General features: G+C 37.7%; 1 protein-coding gene across 3 annotated transcripts in view; it reads left to right on the forward strand.

The window, feature by feature from the left end:
- The window catches only part of LOC145525176 (uncharacterized), a 47,567-nt gene extending 24,936 nt beyond the window's left edge, over positions 1–22,631 (forward strand). For 2 of the 3 annotated variants that reach the window (XR_014068076.1, XR_014068077.1), the window contains exons 3-4: positions 2,567–2,716; positions 2,879–4,547. Coding sequence is in view for 1 of the 3 variants with exons in the window: in XM_081538016.1 (XP_081394142.1) it covers positions 4,057–4,138; positions 4,246–4,466; positions 8,424–8,491; positions 14,862–15,009; positions 19,501–19,611; positions 21,710–21,718 (639 nt within the window). In the remaining 2 variants the exon portion in view is untranslated. Of the gene's footprint in view, positions 1–2,566; positions 2,717–2,878; positions 4,548–8,423; positions 8,492–14,861; positions 15,010–19,500; positions 19,612–21,709; positions 21,814–22,495 lie in introns of those variants that run through there. The other variant, XM_081538016.1, reaches the window with a different exon arrangement.
- Positions 22,632–22,874: the final 243 nt, after the last annotated feature.

Genomic DNA, 22,874 nt, shown 5'->3' on the forward strand with positions numbered 1-22,874 from the left:
TCTTGGAAGGGTAATAGGAAATATCCAGCAGAGTAAATTTCTCTGTTAAGGAAATCTTTTTGCTCCTGGAATAGTTTTGTGCAAAACTGAAATCTACAGTAAAATTAGCATATTTAACGTGTTAAAAACTTCCCTTTTTTTCTCCTTTATTTTCTTCACTTTGGGAAGGGAGCTAGGCTTTGGTAAATGCCCCTACAAATTGTTTGCTTAGTTAAATCTCTATGACAAAAATGTTTACTTGTCTTTGAGTATGTAGATATAACTGAGTGGACAGAAGTCATATTTTGTTCCCAATCAGTTACTGACTTAGAAACAGTGAATCACTTTCTGGCTATTGTGTACAATCATCACAATACATAAAGGAACACTTTAGGGTAGAGGACTTGAAAGTCATTCATGTCTTTAGTGCTAGAAATCAGGTTGATCAAATCATAGAAGTTTTAACAGAACTTTAGAAATTGGATGAACCTTTTGGATTATCTGGTTTAACTTCCCGCTCATTGAAGCTCTCTATAAGAAATCCTGCAAGATAATTTTTAAATCTATAAACCTGTAAATTAAGGAAATAGAACTTCTGGGGACTGATCTGAATGACCTGACTGATCTGTAATTTCCATCTTTTCCAGAATGGACTTTTCCCTCTCTTCTAGTGTTATTTCTATATATCCTACTTTGCACCAATCATACAGCTAATTCAATTTTTGAAAATATTAGTTCAAGTTATCTAATTTCTTAAATGAACAGGAGCGAGAATATGGCAGTACAGAATGGAAGAGTGAATTAAAACTTTATTCATCAGTGTAAGCATTTCCTGCGAAGGCAGGAAAAAATGTTTAGATGCTATACTTAGTTCAAGCTAGCATTTTGGATGCGGCTATGTACTGGAGTATGTATCAGGCATTGTGTTTTACATATTTCATTTGATTTCTATTATAAGGTAGCTATATGGACCAACAGATATGGAAGTCAATTCATTTCCCATGAATAGTAAATAAACTTAATACTTTCCTAATTCTGTCACATTTCAACCTGTGTTTCTCAAGAGAGTAGAAGGAGAGAGCAGGAAAAATGTCTCCAGAGGAGATGCTTGAAAACACGTGTGGTTGCTGATTTACTTATTTATTTGATTGTCACATGGTTGGCCAAGGATGCCAACACAATAATGCCCAGTTAAGAAACACTGACCCATATCTAAAGTAAGGTAGAACACTGAAAATGTTTATTTTTTAAATAAATTTATAAATTTATTTTATTTGGCCACGTGGCATGTGGGAGCTTTCCTGACCAGGGATGGAACCGATGCCTCCTGCATTGAAAGTGCAGAGTCTTAACCACTGGGCCACCAGGAAAGTCTTGAAAATGTTTGGTTTAGAAATTGCTATTTGAATATTTATACATTTCTTTGGATTTTAATTATGTATATATGTCTTTTGCTTTAAAAAAATGTGGTGGGAGAAGAAGTTAGGGTTTTATAAAGAAAACTTATGGATCTGGATGAAGAAACAGAAGCCAAAAAAATTACATCATGGTTAAAGTAGGTATGAAGTATATTATCTGGATCTGCAGTATTTATTAGTGTTTCAGGCAGTACTTTTTAAGCAGCTGAACTGGTACTTGAAAGATATTTCTGGGAAGCCGTATTGTTAAGCTCATCTCCTCTCTGATAATGGGTGAGTTATAGCCCAGTCATTGGCTCATATGCTTTCTTGTTTGTGTCAAATAATGTGAATTGGCTGGGGGGTAGGGCAAACATTTTGAACTTACTAAAAGTGTTGTGTCCCTTTCGCTGTGATTCGAGAGGTGCAGACAAGGAGAAGCATCTTGGATGATTTAGTCTGTGTATTAATCTTCCCATATGAGGTTATCTAATTTTACCTGTAAAATGGGGGGAAATAATAGCACTCATGGAGTTGAGAAAATTAAATAAAATAATGGGGATAAAAGTACCTGATCTATAGTAAGCACCCAGTAAATGCAAACTATCATTATTATCCATCACCTGGCCCTTTCCTATGTCCCAGCTTCTGTTTTCTCTTGACATTTCCACATTGTATCCTCTGGTTATATTAGATGAACTAGTTGGCATTTCCAAACCACTTTCCCAATAGGGCTCATGCTGCACCTCTTTTTTTCTTTTTGAAAGCATGTTCTTCTACTTTATGGGGCATAATTCCCTGCCTTTCCAAATCCAGCTAAAAATGTCTACCCAGTTCACTTATCAGAATTAATTACACCCTATCGTGGCTTCTATGGCAGACACATAAGTGGTATCCTGTCCCCAGCTCCTCTTCACTAATATAAGCCAGACTTTGTTTAAACCAGCAATATGCCAAGTCCCAGGAAAGATCATAATTTTTCTAAGCCAATCACAGCAATACTGTTTCCTTATTTCCCAACACTCATTATAGAGAAGAGCAGTCATGTGACTCATTTCTGGCCAATAGACTCTGAGAGCATGTCTGCTGAATGAAATTCTGAGGAAAGTTTTGCTTCCCTACTAAAGGGACTTGTGTGGTTATTATTGCTTTTTTTTTTTAAACCTCCTCTCCTCTTTTCTTCATTGAAGATATTAGGTCTGTAGCAGTAGCAGCAGCCATGTGTGAAATGGATTGCAAACACAAGGAAAAGGTCTAGAGAACTGACAAGAAGTTGGCTCTAATATTATTGAGTTGCTGAACCAATGCTTGAAGCCACCTAACCTCATACTTCTTATTATGTGAGAGAATAAGCTTTTACTTTTTAAGCCATTGAAAGTCAAGTTGTCTATTATTTGCGGCTAAATGCATTTCTATTTAAATGGAAGTAAAATTACTTAAAAGTCAAAGGCTCTAATATTTTTCTTTTTCTTTTTTTTCTGGCCACGCTGTGTGGCATGTAGGATCTTAGCTCCCTGACCAGGGGTGGAGCCCAACCTATCCCTTGCCATGGAAGCACAGAGTCTTAACCACTGGACCACCAGGGAAGTACCTCTGATATTTTTCTTTTAATAAATATGATATACATTCATTGCAGAAAATTTGGAAAGTATGGGACAACTTGTGGTAGACTTTTAAAAAAATATTTGAGGCCTCTCCTTACAGGAGGAATGCAGTTGCTCACTGGGAACATTGGGCACAGCCATGTGGCTTGCTTAGATCAATAAAAGGTGAGGGAAATGGTGTGTATCATTATCAAAAAAAAGCCATTGGTTCTGACCTGAGACTGGAATGTTCCAGGTAGAGGCTTATCCTTTAGCGATGGATCAGAACGGAGGGAAAACATGGAGCAGTGCTATGTCTAACCCCGTGGTGGACGTGAGGATGAGTGACAGATCAAATTTGGGGATCATTTCTTCTTAAAGCATCAGTGAACCTAAGTTGGCTGATTTAGAACCAGGAGAAGAAGAAGAGGGAGCGGTAAAGGGAATTAGTAATTTTTGTTCTATTCATCAAAAATTATTAGTAGTAATTTTCAATACATGTTTTTCCTTGGCTACTAAAACCTTTATATTTTTCTTCATGATTATTTCACGTTCCACTGTTCAAAAACACTTCTTACAAACCGCAAAAAGGGCATTTGTACCATTGTCTTTTGGGTAAACACCTTGAGCCCGCCTTAGAATTCCTTATGTATTTACGGAGCCAAGTACCTAGCAGAGTACCTGGTGTATATGCTCTCAAAACTTCTTGTTCAAGAGAAGTAAAGAGAAGAGAAATGATAAAGTACTGTGGCAGAGATACAATAGGAGGCCTGGGAAGAGTGTCAACAACTAAACACAGGGTCAAGTGGAGAGCATCTGGGGATGTGGAGAAAGGACAGATGGCTTTAGTGTGGGACACAAGCAAAAGTCTCCTGGAGGAGGTGACCTTTGAACCGATGGCCTGATGACAAGGAGTATTCAACTATGCAAAGATGTGAGGCCTGGGTGTGCCAACCAGAGGGAACAGCAAGTGCAAAGACCCTAGAGAAAGAATGACCTTGACATACTTGAGGGGTAAAAAAGGACAATATGATGAATGAGGAGAAGATGAGGTGAGGAGGTTGGCAGAGTCCAGACTGTATTTGGTTTTACAGACGATGGTTGGCTCTTTGGATTTATTCAAGGAAAGACGGAGAAGTCAGCAGAGAGCTGCATGCATTGGAGCAAAACGAGAGTCAAGTATGGTTTATGGTCTAAAATGTTCACTTGGTGGCTCTGTGGAACACGGGTTGTAGGAGGGTAAGAACAAAAGCAGAGAGACAAGTTGAAGCTTTGCACTTCTCCAGGCAGGATACGATGGTGGCTTTATACCACGGTGATGCTGGTAAAGAGGCAGAAGAGAATGGACCAGCAGCTTGTTTTGGAAGCGGAGCCAGCAGATCTTGCGGCTACATTGTGCAAGTGTCGGGTCGCCTTTGTGTTTTGTTCCCGGGTGTGGGTGCTGGGATCAAAAGGTTTCACTCGGAATCTCGCTTCTACCTCTGACGAGCTGTGTGATTTGGCACAAGTAATTACGCTTCTGTAACTTCCACTTCTGTGTCTGCCAGATAACTCATAGGGTTGAATAAATGAGCTAATGCATGTGAAATGTTTAGCACAATACTTGGCTCATAAGCAATGCTTGAAGAAATTTTAGCTATTATCATCCTTAGAACTATGCAATCTAGAGCATTTTGTTCAAAGACAAGTGTGCTTAAACCACTTGTCTTGAAGTAGGCAGTAAAAAGAAGGTGTGGGTTGAGTAATGCAGGAGGTTTGTCTCAGGAGACTTCTGTCTCCCTGAATGATAGCCTCTGATTTGGCTCTAGACTAAATGGCTGGAGACATATCCCAATGATAATTCAGGATATAAAAGACTGTTCAGGAAGAAGCATAATACTTTTTTTTTTCATTTTGGTAATTCCCCCTAAGATCCCCCCTTTTATTCTAGCATATTATTCATCTGTAATAGAAAGGAGATAATGTTGAAATTAAAGTGCTAATTTCAGCTGTTATGGGAATCAGGCCACGGTGTGGGGATTAAGAGACAAAAGAATAGGAAAAAACATTTACCCAGCTAGGTTGCTTTGAGCCTGTGGATTTTTATGAACTATTTGACCAACATTAAATGGAAAATGCCCCTTTTGTTGGCAAATTTCTGAACACCTAGAGTTTAGTGGCACTCATAATAATTCATGGTTCCATACATGGGTTGCAAATGTTTACTGGGTAGCCTGTGAGAAAAGTTGATGGCAAGATGAGCATTCTACAGTCTGCCTTACTATTAGATTATTGTTCACTAAGAGTATAAACTGCCATTTACTGAGTGTTAACTACACACCAGGTGCTATTGTTGACATACACTATCTTATTTAACTCTTACTCTACTCCTGGAGCCTGGCTGGCTACATTCCATGGGGTCACAAAGAGTCGGAAACAGCTGAATGACTAACACTTTCACTTTCATAACCCTGTAAGATAGGTATTGTGATCTCCATCGCAGAGACGATAAAACTGAGGCTCAAAGAGGTGTAGTAACTGACTCAGAGTTACATACTGTGCTTCGTCGCTCAGTCATGTCTGACTCTTTGAGACCTCATGGACTATAGCCTGCCAGGCTCTGTCCATGGGAATCTCTAGGCAAGAATACTGGAGTAGGTTGCCATGCCCTCTTCCAGGTGATCTTCCCAACCCAGAATCCAGGTCTGCATTGCAGGCAGATTCTTTACCATCTGAGCTACCAGGGAAGCCCCAGAGTTACACAGAGTAAGGGGGAAATCTGGGATTTGAACCCAGATTCATCTCTAAATCTTGTACTTTTTTTAAAAAAAATTAAAGTATAGTAGATTTACAATGTTTCATGTGTACAGTAAAGTGATTCAATTACATATATATATGTACATGTATATATAGTCTTTTTCAGATTCTTTTCCATTATAGGTTATTACAAGATATTGAATATAGTTCCCTGTGCTACACAGTAGGTCCTTGTTGGTTATCTGTTTTATATATAGTAGTATGTACCTGTTACTACAACCTAGGTGGTACAGTGGTAAAGAAACCAGCTGTCAGTGCAGGAGATGAAGGAGATGAGAATTTGATCCCTGGGTCAGGAAGATGCCCTGGAAAAGGAAATGCCAACCCACTCCAGTATTCTTACCTAGAAAATTTCATGGACAGAGGAGCCTGGCAGGCTACAGTCCATGGGGCTGCAAAGAGTCAAACACAGCTTAGCGACTAAACAATAATGTATCTGTTAATCCCAAATCTCTAATTTCTCCTCCCCCTCTTCCCCTTTGGAAACCACAAGTTTGTTTCCTATGTCTGTCAGACTATTTTTATCTTATAAAATATGAGTGATATCATATGCTATTTGTCTGTCTGAATTACTTCAGTTAGTATGATAGTCTTTAGGTCCATCCATGTTACTGCAAATGGCATTATTTCGTTCTTTTTTATGGCTTAGTAGTATTCCATTCTACGTATATGTCACATCTTCTTTATCCATTTGTCTGTCAATGAACATTAAGGTTGCTTCCATATCTTGGCTATCATAAACAGAGCTGCTATGAACATTGGGGCACATGTATCTTCAAATTAGAGTTTTATCCAGGTATATGCTGAGGAGTGGGATTGTGGATCATATGGTAACTCTTTTTTAAGGGATAGAAATCTTGTGCTTTTAACCACTATATTTATAACACCTATATCTTCCAAATGTCTTATTAGACTTTATATAAGCTACATATGTGCCTGGTTATAAACCCATGAAAATAAAATATACTTTCTATAGGAGTAAAGGCAAAGAAATTTGCATGTCATAATTCAGGTGGCATAGGATATTTTGTTTGTGACTCATTTTTAGAATTATAGTCTTATGCTGTTTGCCACATGCAGTATCCTTGAATATGCAAAACTTTATTTTAAGTTAAAAGTTACTTGTCCCGCAGTTTAAAGACAAGTGAACAGAGGAAATAAAGCCTGAAATATTAGATTCATGTATAGCTTGGTTTTGTTTTTAAATTACGCTTCTAACCACTTTAGGCCCTGAACCTTGTCAATTTGACATTTTGTTTATTTCAGAGAGAAATCATGTAGACGCAAGTCATAATGTCAGAAGACTAAATAGAAATCCTCCCTATTCCATCTCATCCTAAAGAAATGTCTTTCACAGATTAACTCCTTCAGTTCATGAGTAGAAAATATCCTACAGCTGCACTCTCCAAAATGGTAATAGTAGCTACTTGAGCTACTGAACACTCAGTCTAAACTGAGCTGTAGTTGTAGGTGTGAAATGCATACCAGATTTTGAAGACTTAGTATCACAAAAAAGAGAATGGAAAAATTTTCAACAATTTTGTTTTATTAATTACATGTTGACATGATAATACCTTGAAAACCATGGGTTAAATAAAATAGATTATGCAAATTAATTTCACTTGCTTTTTTGTTCATTTTTTTAATTGGCTACTAAAATATTTAAAATTGCACATGTAGCTCATCTTATTTTTTGCCTGATAGCGCTGTTCTGGGGTCCTATATGTAACATTTATTTTCAGACCCATTTTGAGGTTAATAGGGGAAGATTTCCTGCCCTTAGATATACCAAGACTGAGTGCATAATGATCCACTTCTGATACAGTGTAAAATCAATATCAGACCATTGTCTAATTGCCAAGTGTAATAAACTCATACTTTATTTCCTCAAAGCCAAATCTCTTCTTGGGAACTCATTTGAATTATGGAAGACATCCAGGTCTTGCAGTCATGCAGGCCTGATTTCAAGTATTTAATAGCCTCATGATCTTGAGTATTAGCCACTTCTGTGTATCATTCCACATCCTCCCAGCCCCACTCCTTGTTTAGCCACTACTGTCCTGGTCACTGTACACAGGTGAAATAGGACAATGTGTTGTCACATTCCACCCATATCTCTAGCTTCCTGCCCAGGGCTTAGATGTGGGACACCCATGGGAATACTCTTGGCTTTGTACCTGCAAAACTAGAAGGGTTCCGGAGTTAGCACCGATGGGGCCATCTTGATCAGTCAGGGTAAAAAATGGTAAATTCTTCTCCCTTTCCAAACCTAGGGGCACAGTTTGGTGACACGCTCACAAATCTCCTTGGAAGGGCCCTGCAGAGTCAAGCACTGTCCCCTTCAAGGGTGGCCAACTTCATAATGCAACCTTGTATTGGTTTTTCCTTCTTCCCTGTCCCTCTTCCGCTGTCCCTCAGCTCTGCTCCCTGGCTCACTTCCCAGATAAACTATCTGTACATAAGCCTTTGTGTCAGTTTCTCCTTCGGGAAGGATCTAAGCTAAGGCTCCTTGCAAAAGTGAGGTGCCTTCATGGATATCAATTTTCTCATAAGTAAATTGGGATAATAATAACTATTTTTTAATGTTGTGGGAATTAAAGAGAATATATAAAACTTCTAGCAGAAACCTTTATAGCACTGATCATCTTTTCCCTTGACATTTCTTAAGTCAAAATTCCATGTGGATGGCAAAATGGGGTCCTTTAAAGAAGTTGTTTCACATAAACCCTGGAAAAGGTAAGGGTTAATTTTTTTTTTTTTCCTAGGAGGAAAGATCTCAACTAATTGTTCTAAGATATCCCAAGGGGACTAGAAATAGAAATATAGTTTTAAGGAAAAAATCTCTTGCTTGGTAAAGTAATCCATCTTGAAATGAAATGGGGAAGGAGATGATGACTCCATGGGACACAGGGTTCTGGTCTGGGGTCCATCACCCAGGATCTTTGTCTCTGTTTGAACGTGAGAAGAAGTAAAAGCACAAGTGAGAATAATTGCACATAGTGGGTTTAGACAAGACAGAAAAAGTGCTCATTCTAATTTAAAAAGTGTTGAAAATTTAATGCACATTAAATATCAGACAATAAACTCAAGGGTACCTAATGTACCTAGTGTACAAATGTACCTAATTTATATGTTGATCAGTCAGGGTAAAAAATGTCTATTGATAGTGGAAAATTAGTCTTAGTCAATTCCAAGGAGACTCAGTTGATTTGAGGTTTGCCATTTCTTTTTCACCCTGAGGCTGCATTTAAGATTGTAGGGGAATGGTGGGAACATCAAAGCACTATGTAACATAAAGTCATCGGGGTCAGGATAAAAGAGGCCATTTGGTCCTTGGCTGCCATCTTTCTGTGCTGGAAGCTATTGAAATGTACATAGCATGTGGTTTTTCATTCCTAGTCTCCACGACATTATATAAATATCCTGCTATATTCTCCTGAGTTTGACAGTACAACCTCTCTGGTTCCTCCAGTACCTACCCCATGGCATGTCCATGCTGTTCTCAACTGTATGAGAGACATTTTGCTGTTCCCGCAATACCTTGGAGACTCAGTGAAGCTATGTCGGTCATCACAAACAGCACAGCTGTAGTTGGCAGAATAATGACTTTCTGAAACTGTCCCTGTCTGAATCGCCAGAATCTGTGTTTATGTTATGTTTCATATCAAAAGGGAATTAAGGTTGCAGAAGAAATAAGATTGTCAATCAGTTTGAAATTAAAATAGGGAGATTCTCCCGCATTATTCAGATGGGCTCAGTGTAATCATGAAAGTGAAAGTTGCTCTGTCGTGTCTGACTCTTTGCGACCCAATGGACTGTACAGTCCATGGAATTCTCTAGGCCAAAATACTGGAGTGGGTAGCCTTTTCTTTCTCCAGGGGATCTTCCTAATCTAGGGATTGAACCCAGGTCTCCTGCATTGCAGGCAGATTCTTTACCAGCTGAGCCACAAGGGAAGCCCCTAAGTGTAATCATAAGGGTTCTTAAATATGGAAGAGGGAGGCAGAAGAGTCATTGTCAGAGTGATTCAGTGTGAGAAAGACTTGACTGGCCACTGCTATCTTTGAAGATGGAGGAAAGGGGCTACAAGTAAACGGAGGCAGGCAGCTTCTAGAAGCAGGAAAGCCTTGAGAGTCTTCACAAAGAAGTGAAGTCCTGTAAATACCTTGGTTTTAACATATAGAGATTCTATTTGAAATGGTGACATCTGTAGCTATAAAACAAGAAATGTTTGTTGATATAAGTCACTTTTCGTGGTAACTCAGCACTTTCACAGCATCATCTTTTAGGATTTGAAATAGGTCAACTGAAATTCCATCACCTCCACTAGCTTTGTTCGTAGTGATGCTTCCTAAGGCCCAGTTGACTTCACATACCAGGATGTCTGGCGCTAGGTGAGTGATCACACCATTGTGGTTTTCTGAGTCATGAAGATCTTTTTTGTATAGCTCTTCTGCGTATTCTTGCCACCTCTTCTTAATATCTCTGGTTCTGTTAGGTCCATACCATTTCTGTCCTTTATTGAGCCCATCTTTGCATGAAATATTCCCCTGGTATCTCTAATTTTCTTGAAGAGACCTCTAGTCTTTCCCGTTCTATTGTTTTCCTCTATGTATTTGCACTGATTACTGAGGAAGGCTTTCTTATCTCTCCTTGCTATTCTTTGGAACTTTGCATTCAGATGCTTATATCTTTCCTTTTCTCCTTTGCTTTTTGCTTCTCTTCTTTTCACAGCCATTTGTAAGGCCTTCTCAGACAGCCATTTCGCTTTTTTGCATTTCTTTTTCTTGGGGATGGTCTTGCTCCCTGTCTCCTGTAGAATGTCACGAACCTCCGTCCATAGTTCACCAGGCACACTGTCTGAAAGTGCTGTACTCAATATGCCAGCAAATTTGGAAAACTCAGTTGCCACAGGATGGAAAAGGTCAGTTTTCATTCCAATCCCAAAGAAAGGCATTGCCAAAGAATGCTCAAACTACCACACAATTGCACTCATCTCACACGTTAGTAAAGTAATGCTCAAAATTCTCCAATTCAGGCTTTAGCAATACGTGAACCGTGAACTTCCAGATGTTCAAGTTGGTTTTGAAAGGCAGAGGAACCAGAGATCAAATTGCCAACATCCGCTGGATCATCGAAAAGCAAGAGAGTTCCAGAAAAACATCTATTTCTGCTTTATTGACTATGCCAAAGCCTTTGACTGTCTGGATCACAATAAACTGTGGAAAATTCTGAAAGAGATGGGAATACCAGACCACATGACCTGCCTCCTCAGAAATCTCTATGTGGGTCAGGAAGCAACAGTTAGAATTGGACATGGAACAACAGACTGGTTCAAAATAGGAAAAGGAGTATGTCAAGGCTGTATATTGTCACCTTGCTTATTTAACTTATATGCAGAGTACATCATGAGAAACGCTGGGCTGGATGAAGCACAAGCTGGAATCAACATTGCTGGGAGAAATACCAATAACCTCAGATATGCAGATGGCACCACCCTTATGGAAGAAAGTGAAGAAGAACTAAAGAGCCTCTTGATGAAAGTGAAAGAGGAGAGTGAAAAAGTTGGCTTAAATCTCAACATTCAGAAAACAAATATTATGGTATCCGGTCCCATCACTTCATGGCAAATAGATGGGGAAACAGTGTAACCAGTGGCAGACTATTTTTTTGGGCTCCAAAATCACTGCAGATGGTGACTGCAGCCATGAAATTAAAAGACACTTACTCCTTGGAAGAAAAGTTATGACCCACATAGATAGCAGATTAAAAAGCAGAGACATTACTTTGTCAACAAAGGTCTGTCTAGTCAAGGCTATGGTTTTTCCAATGGTCATGTATGGATGTGAGAGTTGGAGTATAAAGAAAGCTGAGTGCCAAAGAATTGGTGCTTTTGAACTGTGATGTTGGAGAAGACTCTTGGGAGTCCCTTGGACTGCAAGGAGGGAGATCCAACCAGTCCATCCTAAAGGAGATCAGTCCTGGATGTTCATCGGAAGGACTGATGTTGAAGCTGAAACTCCAGTACTTTGGCCACCTGACGCGAAGAGCTGACTCATTTGAAAAGACCCTGATGCTGGGAAAGATTGAAGGCGGGAGGAGAAGGGTATGACAGAGGATAAGATGGTTGGATGGCATCACCGACTCAATGGACATGAGTTTGAGTAAACTCTGGGAGTTGGTGATGGACAGGGAGGCCTGGCATGCTGCAGTCCATGGGGTCACGAAGAGTTGGAGAGGACTGAATGACTGAACTGAACTGAACTTGTGGTAACACATTAACGCTCATACGAAACTAATATACTCAGCCATTTCTATTTTCTTGCCTCTGCCAATACTGACTGAGGGCTTTTCTTTACCCATTTGCTCCTGTGTTTTAATCCTATGGGTAAAAGGGGTGCAAAGTTCTCCTCTGCTCTCAGATCGCAATACTTAGGAGATTCTGTTTTCTTGTCCCTTTGATGGCATCATATTGGGATCTTGCCAAAACTTATGCTTTTTACTTTCCCTGTTAAGCTCTTTTCTTTCCCCAGCCCTTCACAGTTCTGGACTGGGGAAAAAATGCAACTTTGGCCGATTATGTATTCTTCAAAATCTACTAGCTATGCCAGGAAATCTGACTCATTAGCTCTATTTTCCCTTCCCTAAAGGAGAAAGTCTAGACTACCTAAGCAGTCTCTTGGATGGAAGAAGTATCCAGAAATTGAAAACAAAAGAGCACCAGTTAGTAGATTAGCTCATTATCTTATTGAAATATCAGCTAGTTATTATTTAAATAAAGCTTGGTTGAATTCAAGAGTTTTCATTGTCAATATAGTTCATCTGAGTCTCTGTGAGTGTGTGTGTGTGTTCCTATACAACAGATATAGGTGAACACACACACACTCATGACAATTAAAGAAAGAGAGAAGAAGTACAGATAGAGGAAGGCAGAAGAGCGATGATAAGAGGCAGGAGGAAATATGAGAAGTGAAAACTAAACAGGACAGAGAGAGGGAATCAAGTCATCTATCAATGACCTGCTGAGAAGCTGGCCAGAGATGCTTGTGTCAGAAGGAGGAGGAAATCAGAACCAGATAATTCCCTCCTGGGGATGGAGAGACTCCTGGGTCTCCTCTAGGGAGCCGTGACTCCCTCTTATTGCCAAATCTCATGAATGCCTTGATTTTCATCTTTTCATCCAGATTTTCTACCTCTCTTCATTTACTTTCTTCACCATGAGATTCTTGTGTTTATTTTCATCACAAAAATTTTCTGGGTGTTACCTTGGAATTTCGTGACATTTGTCAACATTCAGCAAACACTTTTTGAGCATCTTTTATGTGCCAGTGCAGTGGAGATGAGACAAGCTAATTTACTGAGTCAACTGAACAGAGGTAATTTTTTCCCTAGTAAATAAATATAAAGGTCAGAAATAATAGAAATGATCAGAATGGACTAGGGCCATTTATCTCAGTGTTCTCCCCATATTCAAAGAACTCATAGCTCTTTAATAAAGAAAATTATGAGCTACTTATACTGTAAGATAGAAGGGAAATACTTGCATAACATTCTATATTTAATATATAAAATGTTCTCTCACCAAACTGATGGTGTATTGTTATTATCATCCTTCCAGCATTACAACTAAGGAAACTGAGTCTCAAAGAAATTAAATACTTTGACCAAGCCTTTTGAAGTAGACACTGGATCCCAGATCTCTTAACTCCAAATCCCATAATTATTTTGTTATACCATCTTACTGTACCACTTACCAGATTACTAAATAACTGTGAATTATATTCTGAATTGCATTTTATTTTCATTTTGCAAGCTGTTAAAACCATGCAATTCATTCAATAGCCACTATGTATTTGGTAGCAATTTTTTTTATAGAGAATAGAGCTTTAGAATTAGTTTTAAAGAGACTGAAAGTGAAAGCCACTCAGTCGTGTCTGAATCTTTGCAACCCCATGGACTGGACTATACAATCCCTGGAATTCTCCAGGCCAGAATACTGGAGTGGGTAGCCTTTCCTGTCTCCAGGGGATCTTCCCAACCCAGGGATCAAACCCAGGTCTGTCATTGCAGGCATTAGAATTAGAAATATTCCAGAAGAGTTCACCTTTTCACATTTAATTGATAACAAATGCTCTCTTTCATTGCATGGAAGGATATTTTCAAAGTCTCAGGATACATTCTTTCAGTATACAAAAGTGTGGATCATCATATGTTAGAAGATAAATTCCAAACCTATCATCAAAGAAAAGGTAAAATAGCCTGCTGAGACTGGGCTGAAGAGCAACCACTCATAAAATAGTTGCCTAATTTCATACTCCATTATGAAGGAAGGATTATGCTGAAGAAAGAAAAATTTTTGGAGAAAAAAATTTGTCCTTCAAATTTTTGCAGGTTGACCTGTATTGTCATACAATAAAAAATAAAATTAATACTTTTAAATTAAAAAAATTAATTTTATTTTAAGATAAGCTTTGAACTCTGGTTATCTGCTAAGATCCCCTAACCTGCTGAGGTAATGACAACTTGGAAATTACTCCTCAACAGTGGATAGACTTATTTTTAAAAAGGAAGAATACAAAAACCTGGTGAGCACCAGCATCACAGGATAGGCAAAAGAAGGGAAGACAGAAAATAGCCTAAGGAAGATCATCATGGCCTAAGAGGACAAAGTTGACTGGAAGAATAAGAGGTGAAAATCTGATGAGGGATATTTAGTTAGTCATAAACTTAGAGACGGAAACAGAATAAAAGGGTTGGATTTGATATTGCCTGTGATCTCATTTGGTTCTGAAATTCTATGATTCTCACCTAGAAAGAATTCAGACACAAGACTCTGATTTATGTAACCCAGTTATCAATTTACCATATTATTTGTATTTGGGGACAGCAAGTGAGGAAACATGATACTCCTTTTTGAACCAAGGAGGAAACAAGATAGATAACTTTGAGCTCTTTACATAAACCAGAAAGAATTCTGAAATACGGTTTTTCTTCCTTTCTGCAGTGGGTGGTATGACTGTCTCTTTTCCAGTGCTGGTGGATTATCTAGGTAGGGACCAGGGACTGTAGTCAGTGGCTCTGACTGCCCCTTTTCTTTTTCTGTCAGAAGGGAAACGATGACATGTCTCACTCAGCATCTGGTGACAGCCCAAGAATACAGAGACACAAAGAGGGACCGCATGTTTCTGGACCCCTGTGGGTTGAGTCCTTGGAGTCCTTGGGAAGCCAGGATAAGCATGGAAGATTTTTATGAGGTAAACTGACAGGTTTCGATGAACTGAAAGAGAGAGAATCTTGTGTGCTATTAAAATTTTCCTTTGAAATAACAGTCAGTTTTGTTATCTAATGTACAGTTGCTTCTGATTTGGTTCACAAATAGTGGTTAAGATAGTTAAGAATCTGCCTGCAATACCAGAGACCCGGGTTCGATCCCTGGATCAGGAAGATCCTCTGGAGAAGGAAATGTCAATCCACTCCAGTATTCTTGCCTGGAGATTTCCATGGACAGAGGAGCCTGGTGGTCTACAGTCCATAGAGCCACAAAGAGTTGGACATGACTGAAGAGACTGAGCATGCGTGCATATTTCATTTACAATGTTGTGTTAGTTTCTGGAGTATAGCAAAATGATTCAGTTATATATATATTCTTTTTCATATTCTTTTCCATTATGGTTTATTAAAAGATATTGAATATAGTTCCCTGTGTTACACAGTAGGACCTTGTTGTTTATCTGGGTTATGTATGGTTATTTGCTAATCCCAGACTCTGAATTTATCCCTACTTCATCCCCTTTCCCCTTTGGTAACCATAAATTTGTTTCTATGTCTGTGGATCTGTTTCTGTTTTATAAATAAGTTCATTTGTATCATATTTTAGATTCCACATATAAGTAATATTATATAGTATTTGAATTTTCTCTTTCTGACTTACTTCACTTAGTATGATAATATCTAGGTTTATTCTTGTTGTTACAAATGGCATTATTTCATTCTTTTTTATGGCCGAGTAGTATTCCATTGTTTATATATACACTACATCCTTTAAGCCATTCATCTATCCGTGGACATTCAGGTTGCTTACACATCTTGACTATTATAAATAGTGAATCTCTGAACATTGGAGTGCATGTATCTTTTCAAATTATAGTTTTGTTCAGATACATGTCCAGGAGTAAGATTGTTGGATCATACGGAAACTCTAACTTTAGTTTTTTAAGGAGCCTCCATGCTGTATCCATATTGGCTGTACAAATTTACATTCCCACCAGCAGTGTAGGCGAGTTCCCTTTTCTCCACACCCTTTCCAGCATTTATTGTTTATAGATTTTTTGGATGATGGCCACTCTGACCAATATGAGGTAATACCTCATAGTGGTTTTGATTTGCATTTCTCTAATAATTAGTGATATTGAGCATCTTTTCATGTGCCTATTGGCCATCTGTATGTCTTCTTTGGAGAAATATCTATTTAGGTTTTCTGCTAATTTTAACTTTTTTGTTATTGAAGTGTATGAACTATCTGTATTTTTTGGAAATTAAGCCCTTGTCAGTCACAACATTTGCAAATATTTTCTCTCAGTCTGTAGGTTGTTTTTTCATTTTGCCTAATGTTTCATTTTCTGTGCAAAAGTTTATGAGTTTGATTAGGTCTCATTTGTTTACTTTTGGTTTTATTTCTATTGTCTTGGGAGATTGACCTAAGAATACACTGCCATGATTTATGTCAGAGAATGTTTTGCCTATGTTCTCTTCTAGGAATTATATGGCATCAAGTGTTATATTTAAGTCTTTTAACCATTTTGAGTTTATTTTTTGCACATGTTGTGAGGGTGTGTTCTAACTTCATTGATTTGCCTGTGGCTGTCCAACTTTCCTAACACCACTTGCTGAAAAAACTGTCTTTTCTGCATTGTATATTCATGCCTTCTTTGTCAAAGATTAATTGACCATAGGTGTGTGGGTTTATTTCTGAACTGTCTGTTCTGTACCATTTATCTATATGTCTGTTTTTGTGCCAATACCACGTTGTTTGGATTGTTGTAGCTTTGTAATATTGTCTTAAGTCTGGGAAGGTTATGCTTCCAGTTTTGTTCTTTTTCTCAGGATTGCTTTGGCAATTCTGGGTCTTTTGTGGTTTCATATAAATTTTAGCATTATTTCTTATAGTTCTGTTAAAAAAGTCATGGTAATTTGATAGAGATCACATAAATCTGTAAATTGCTTTGGGTAGTATGAGCATTTTAACAACATTAATTCTGTCAATCCAAAAGCATGGGATATCTTTCCATTTCATTGAATCATCTTCAATTTCCTTTATCAGTGTTTTATCAATAGTTCTCAGCATGTAAGTCTTTTACCTCCTTGATAAAGTTTATTCCTAAGTATTTTGTTTTATTTTTTGATACAATTTTGAAAGGATTGCTTTTTTTTTTTTTTTTTACTTTCCCTTTCTAACATTTCATTGTTAGTGTAAAGATATGCAATAGATTTCTGTATGTTAACCTTGTATCATGTGACATTACTGAATTCATCTATCAGTTCTAGTAGTTTTTATGTGAAGTCTTTAGAGTTTTCTATATATAGTATCATGTTATTTGCATATAATGACAATTTTACCTGTTCCATTCCATTTTGGTCATCTTTTATTTATTTTTCTTGTCTTATTGCCATGGCTAAGACTTTCAATACTATGTTGAATAAAAGTTGTGAGAGTGGGCGTCCTTGTCTTATTCCAGATTCTAGCGGGAAGGCTTTCAGCTTTTCACTGTTGAATATTTTGAGTATTATGTTAGCTGCAGGTAAATTGAGTGGTTTATAAATAAGAAATGTTTATTTCTCACAGTTCTGGAGGCTGGGAGGTTCAATATCATGGTGTTGGCAAATTTGGTGAATGATGAGGGCCCACTTTATAGAAGACTGTAAACTCACACTGTGGAATGTGCTAAACCTGGGGTTTCTTTTATAAGGGCACTAATATGATTCAAAAGCACTCCACCTTCATCACCTAGGCACTTCCCCAAAGTTCCTACCTCTTAATAAAATCACATTGTGCCTATGAATGTGAATTCAGTGTATGAATTTTGGGGGATACATTCAATTTATATCAAAGAGTAAATTATTAGCATAGTGACAGAAATTCTGGAAAAAGTTACCAGTCCCCTCTCTGGCAGGGCTGCAGAATGACTGATATGGACTTTGGCAATATCTGCCTTCATGGGCTCCTTCTTTCACCAGAAAAATCACAACAATTATATTTTATGACTGTGTTATTATAAAGACAAATATAATCCAGGTTGGGTTGATTATTACACATTCATTGTTATTATATCCATCTCTTTCTTCTGATTTTAAAAGAAATTAAAATGAAAAAATTTCATGAGCCTTTAAACATACTTGAGACCCCAGGCACTATGCCTACTGGATGCCAGCCCTGATGTTGGAAATATCTTCTTGTTTTTCCCAATGATGTTCAAAGACCCAACTCAGGCTCCGCCCCTCCATGAAACCATCCTGGTCCTCCTTGTGGGATTTTTTTTCAATTTACATTGCCATATGTAAAATAAATAGCCAATGGGAATTAGCTGTATGTCTCAGGAAACTCAAACAGCAGCTCTTTATCAACCTAGAGGGGTGGATGGGGAGAGAGATGGGAGGGAGGTACAAGAGGGAGGGGACATATGTCATACGTATACCTATGGCTGATCCATGTTGAGCTTTGACAGAAAAAACAAAATTTTGTAAAGCAATCATCATTCAATTAAAAAATAAATTTATAAAAATATTATTGTCTAACTCATTTTGCAATTAGTATATTCTACATTCTATTCTCATTTATCTTTTATGTATGAGTCCTTTTATTCCAAGTAGATTGTAGATTGCTCAAGGGTAGTGACCATATTTTACACCTCTTCTCCTCTTTGGCATTTACCATGTTCAGTAATAGTTACCATTTATCGAACACATGCCATGTGCCTGGCATGGTTTTGTTATATATGTGGCATAATCCTCTCTTTACAGATAAGGAAAATGAAGTGCAGGAAAGAAAAGTGACTTGCTCCAGGCTTCCCATCCATACTCAGAATTGCAACCTAACTTTCTCTGGTTCCCAAACCAGCCATCTTTCTATTCAATGCCACTGCTTCCACATGTGAATAGTGGTAATGATGATAAGGAAGATGAATCTGGAGAGCATTTTTTTTTAAGTGAAAAAACAAATGAAATCAAAGTAAAACTTAGCAGGTGTTTCATTTCTGTGTATTAGAGCAAATTTAAAAGCAGTATTTTTTAGATCTCTTTCATCGCTAACTCGGAGAAGGCAATGGCACCCCACTCCAGTACTCTTGCCTGGAAAATCCCGTGGACAGAGGAGCCTGGTAGGTTACAGTCCATGGGGTCGCTAAGAGTCGGACACGACTGAGTGACTTCACTTTCCCTTTTCCCTTTCATGCACTGGAGAAGGAAACGGCAACCTACTCCAGTATTCTTGCCTGGAGAATCCCAGGGACGGCGGAGCCTGGTGGGCTGCCGTCTATGGGGTCGCACAGAGTCGGACACGACTGAAGCAACTTAGCAGCAGCAGCAGCAGCATCGCTAACTTAAAATCTTTGTTCTAAATGTTTTGAACAAGAAGAGGGAGCTATTTATCATAGTATTTGTGATGGGTAACTTATTTCTGGTATAAAGGAATCCCTCACTTCAGATGGTGAAGATTTCACTGTTGCATCTTCTTTTTACATTTTTAATAGAGATCAAGAAAAACTACTTTCTTCTCAAGGATGACATACTCAAGCACTACTTTTTTTTCTATATGTCATGCTCATGTTCCATATTTCAGTCGATGTTGGGCAATGTCAGAGGTAAGCCAAATAACATCTATTCAGTGATTCCAAATTTGGAGTAATATTAGTTATTCATTGACAAATCCAACACCAATATATTCATATTTGACATGCTTTCATAAAGTTTCAGAGAGCACCCTGTAATTTTATCACTTTCTCTTGGTGTCCTGTAGCAATCACTGAGTAGTTAGTCACGTTCTCTTTTTTAGATATGAATATTTTTCTACCACAGCTTCAAGTGGGAGTAGATTTGAATTGTGTGCTACAGTTTGTCAATCTGAAATCTTCTCTGTCCAAAATTGAGAAACTATAAAAACCTAGAAGACAACTATTTTTGCACATGCAAAGCTTAGTATCTTGGAAAGATTGTGAGTTCTGGATCCCAGCGCATCTGGTCTTTGAACCTGCCTCTACCACTTAAAGCTGGTGTGGCCTCAGAAAAGTCACTTAATTCTGTTTGCTTATCTATAAAATAGATGATAAAAGTATATACCTTTACAAGTTAATTGCAAGAGTAGGCAATTAACTATGAAAAATACTTAGCATAGTACCTAGTACGTAGTAGGTGCTTAATAAATGCTAGCTTATTAATATTGGTACCATTGCTACCATCTCTGAATGATGCTGAAGGACCAATTAGGGAAGTTAAGAGAAAAAATGCTCTTGAATTTATTCACTTGGGCCCTGAGATGGGATAGGCTTTTTATGTTGCTGAAATAGCCAGGGGAATGTAAGTGCAAAATCACATTAAAATGTTTCATGCAGGGAAAAATAAGTGGTCCCCTAACTTGATTTTTCTCATTTATTTTTCCAGCAAGCATTAAACCATAATCAGAGTCTTAGAACTGGGAACATCTCATGGCAATTAGAGGTTCATGTGTAAGGACTGAGGTCTTTAGGGAAAGAGATGCTATCAGCACACCAGCCCATCTCTCCTCTGCAATCTAAAGCCCTCTTTGTTAACATTGAGCATTTTGTAACACAATTTTACTATCCTGAAATGAAACTCATAAATTAAACCTATCTGTGCAAAGAATGCTTTAAATGCCTTAATTATACTACTTGAAGGAAAATTAAAAGAAAAGTGATAAATAATAAAATAATATAAAATGCTTGGACTTAATGAAGTCATCAGATGCTTGTGCTTATAAGTAGAATGACTTTGACTATGATAACTATAGATATGGATTGACACAGGTGGATGAATTGGTAACTCAGATACCAAGAAATATATGGCATCATTGATGTTATTTTCTGAAATGGTGAATAACTCTTGATAAAGTTCCAAAAAAGGTGAAGTAAAACCTTTCTTTGATTTACATGGTGATTGCATTCCTGGCAAATTGAGTGTACATTAAAATTCTGCAAAAAATTTTCATATTATATGTAACATGAGGTTAGGCTCTAAACCAAGACAGTTACGTACAAGTTTTCCATTGACATGAATGTCTGAAGGGACATTCCAAACTTGTGTTGAACTTGGGACAATTTTTCATTATGCAGAATTGGCCTGCCCGTTACAGAACATCTAGCATCCTTGGCTCTTTATCACTTATAGACCAGTAGTACCCACCACTCAATGGGACCTGGTACCAAAATATCTCCATTGCTTTTTCAAAGCATCCCCTAGGGGGCGGTCCTGCCACCACTGAGAGCACTGTTTTAGTCATGCTAAGTACTTGCAGTTCTCTGAACTGCCAGCCTTTGCTTATTCTCTTCTGTCTGCAAGAGATGTTCTCCCTCTTCTTGGCATCACTACTATTCGCTTATCCCTAAGGACTCACCTCAGGTGTCTCTCAACCAGGAAATCCTCTGTAAAACTCCAGTTACTCTGTGTTACCATAGGCCCTCTGTTAAGGATTCTTATGAATTTGATTGTACTTTATTGTCAATTTTCACTTCTGTTTTCCAACATTATTCTAAGACTCCTGAGGACAAAATCAATCAAACTATTTATTTATCTTATATTGTCTTATTTTAAAATGTTATTTCTTTATCCTTAGTGCCTGACTCATGACTTCCACATGTGAAGTATAGGTGAATGGACAGATGTTTGAAAGGACTAACAAATAAATAATAATGTTTATACCAAATGCCTATTATCTATTTTTCTAAGGTACCATGATTTGGTTCTGGAGGATGCAAAAGTAGACCCTGTTTTCAAGATGTTTGTGGTCAAAGTGAGGACTTACATCACCCATGGTCATTTTCAAACACGGGGTAAGCTATAGCAGGTTAATGAGATAAGGGTTGAAAATAATTTACATGATGCCATCTACTTTATTTGGAATTAGTGGAGAAAAAAGGCTTTTTGTAAAGCCTTGAGTTTAAGAGTCATTAGTGTTATTTCAGGTGGGCTAGCTAGGTTATTCTGATATGGTGCAGAACAGCGAGAATTGTTTTTAAATAGCAGTTTTCATACTTGGGGTATTTCAAAGTACTTTAAAGTGCTTTACAAAGTAATGAGTTAAACGCTAGTAGTGAGAAACTATGTATGCTAATGGGAGAAACCTATTATGCTCTTGACAGTAGCTCAAACGGGACTGAGGAAATTAGAAGCAGTTTTATTGACATTGGCCAGGATTTGGGATTAATCCTTGCTCCTTTTGAAAATTGCCAGGGGATCTTTAAATTGCACTTGGATGGCCACTGTGTTTAATACGATTGTTTTCAGGACCTGAAACTCAACCAAAAAGTTTTTGCATTGACATTCGACAAATAAAGCACACTTGGAGATAGCATTTTTTTTTTAAATAATGAGTTTGGATAATGGAAGATTTTATAGAAGAAGAAGCAGGGAAAAAAGAATCCCCATGACCCTTCCTTAGCTTTTGGAAGTAACCTCATTGGAGGGTCTGAAATATTCAGATAAATGTGTTCCAATTTTGCCTTTGCTCTTCAGGGTTCTGGCTGAGACTGATGTAGAGATGCCAAAAATCTAATGAGAAAGCCTGTTCATGAACAATTTCCATACTACTTTCAACAGACTTGCAAGGTTAAGAAGATCTGAATAAATATGCAAACTTTATGATATCAAATGGAATAATTTCTCATGGCTTTGGCCTTTTAAAAATTTTGTATGAAATTCCATCTAAATTGTATCCAAGTACAAATGACAATTTAATTGGAAAGAGTGTAGCAATTTGAAGTTTAAAAATTATTTTAATATATTGTATTATCTATTAAGTTAATATGAAGTTAAAAGTTAACACCGTTATCAGTATGCTTGAGAAATCTCCATTATAAGCCTACAATGAAATCTACAACTTAAATGGTAGATG

The sequence above is a fragment of the Giraffa tippelskirchi genome, chromosome 11 (assembly GCF_054371585.1).
Source record: "Giraffa tippelskirchi isolate mGirTip1 chromosome 11, T2T-mGirTip1v1.2.pri, whole genome shotgun sequence".
NCBI classification, from domain to species: domain Eukaryota; kingdom Metazoa; phylum Chordata; class Mammalia; order Artiodactyla; family Giraffidae; genus Giraffa; species Giraffa tippelskirchi.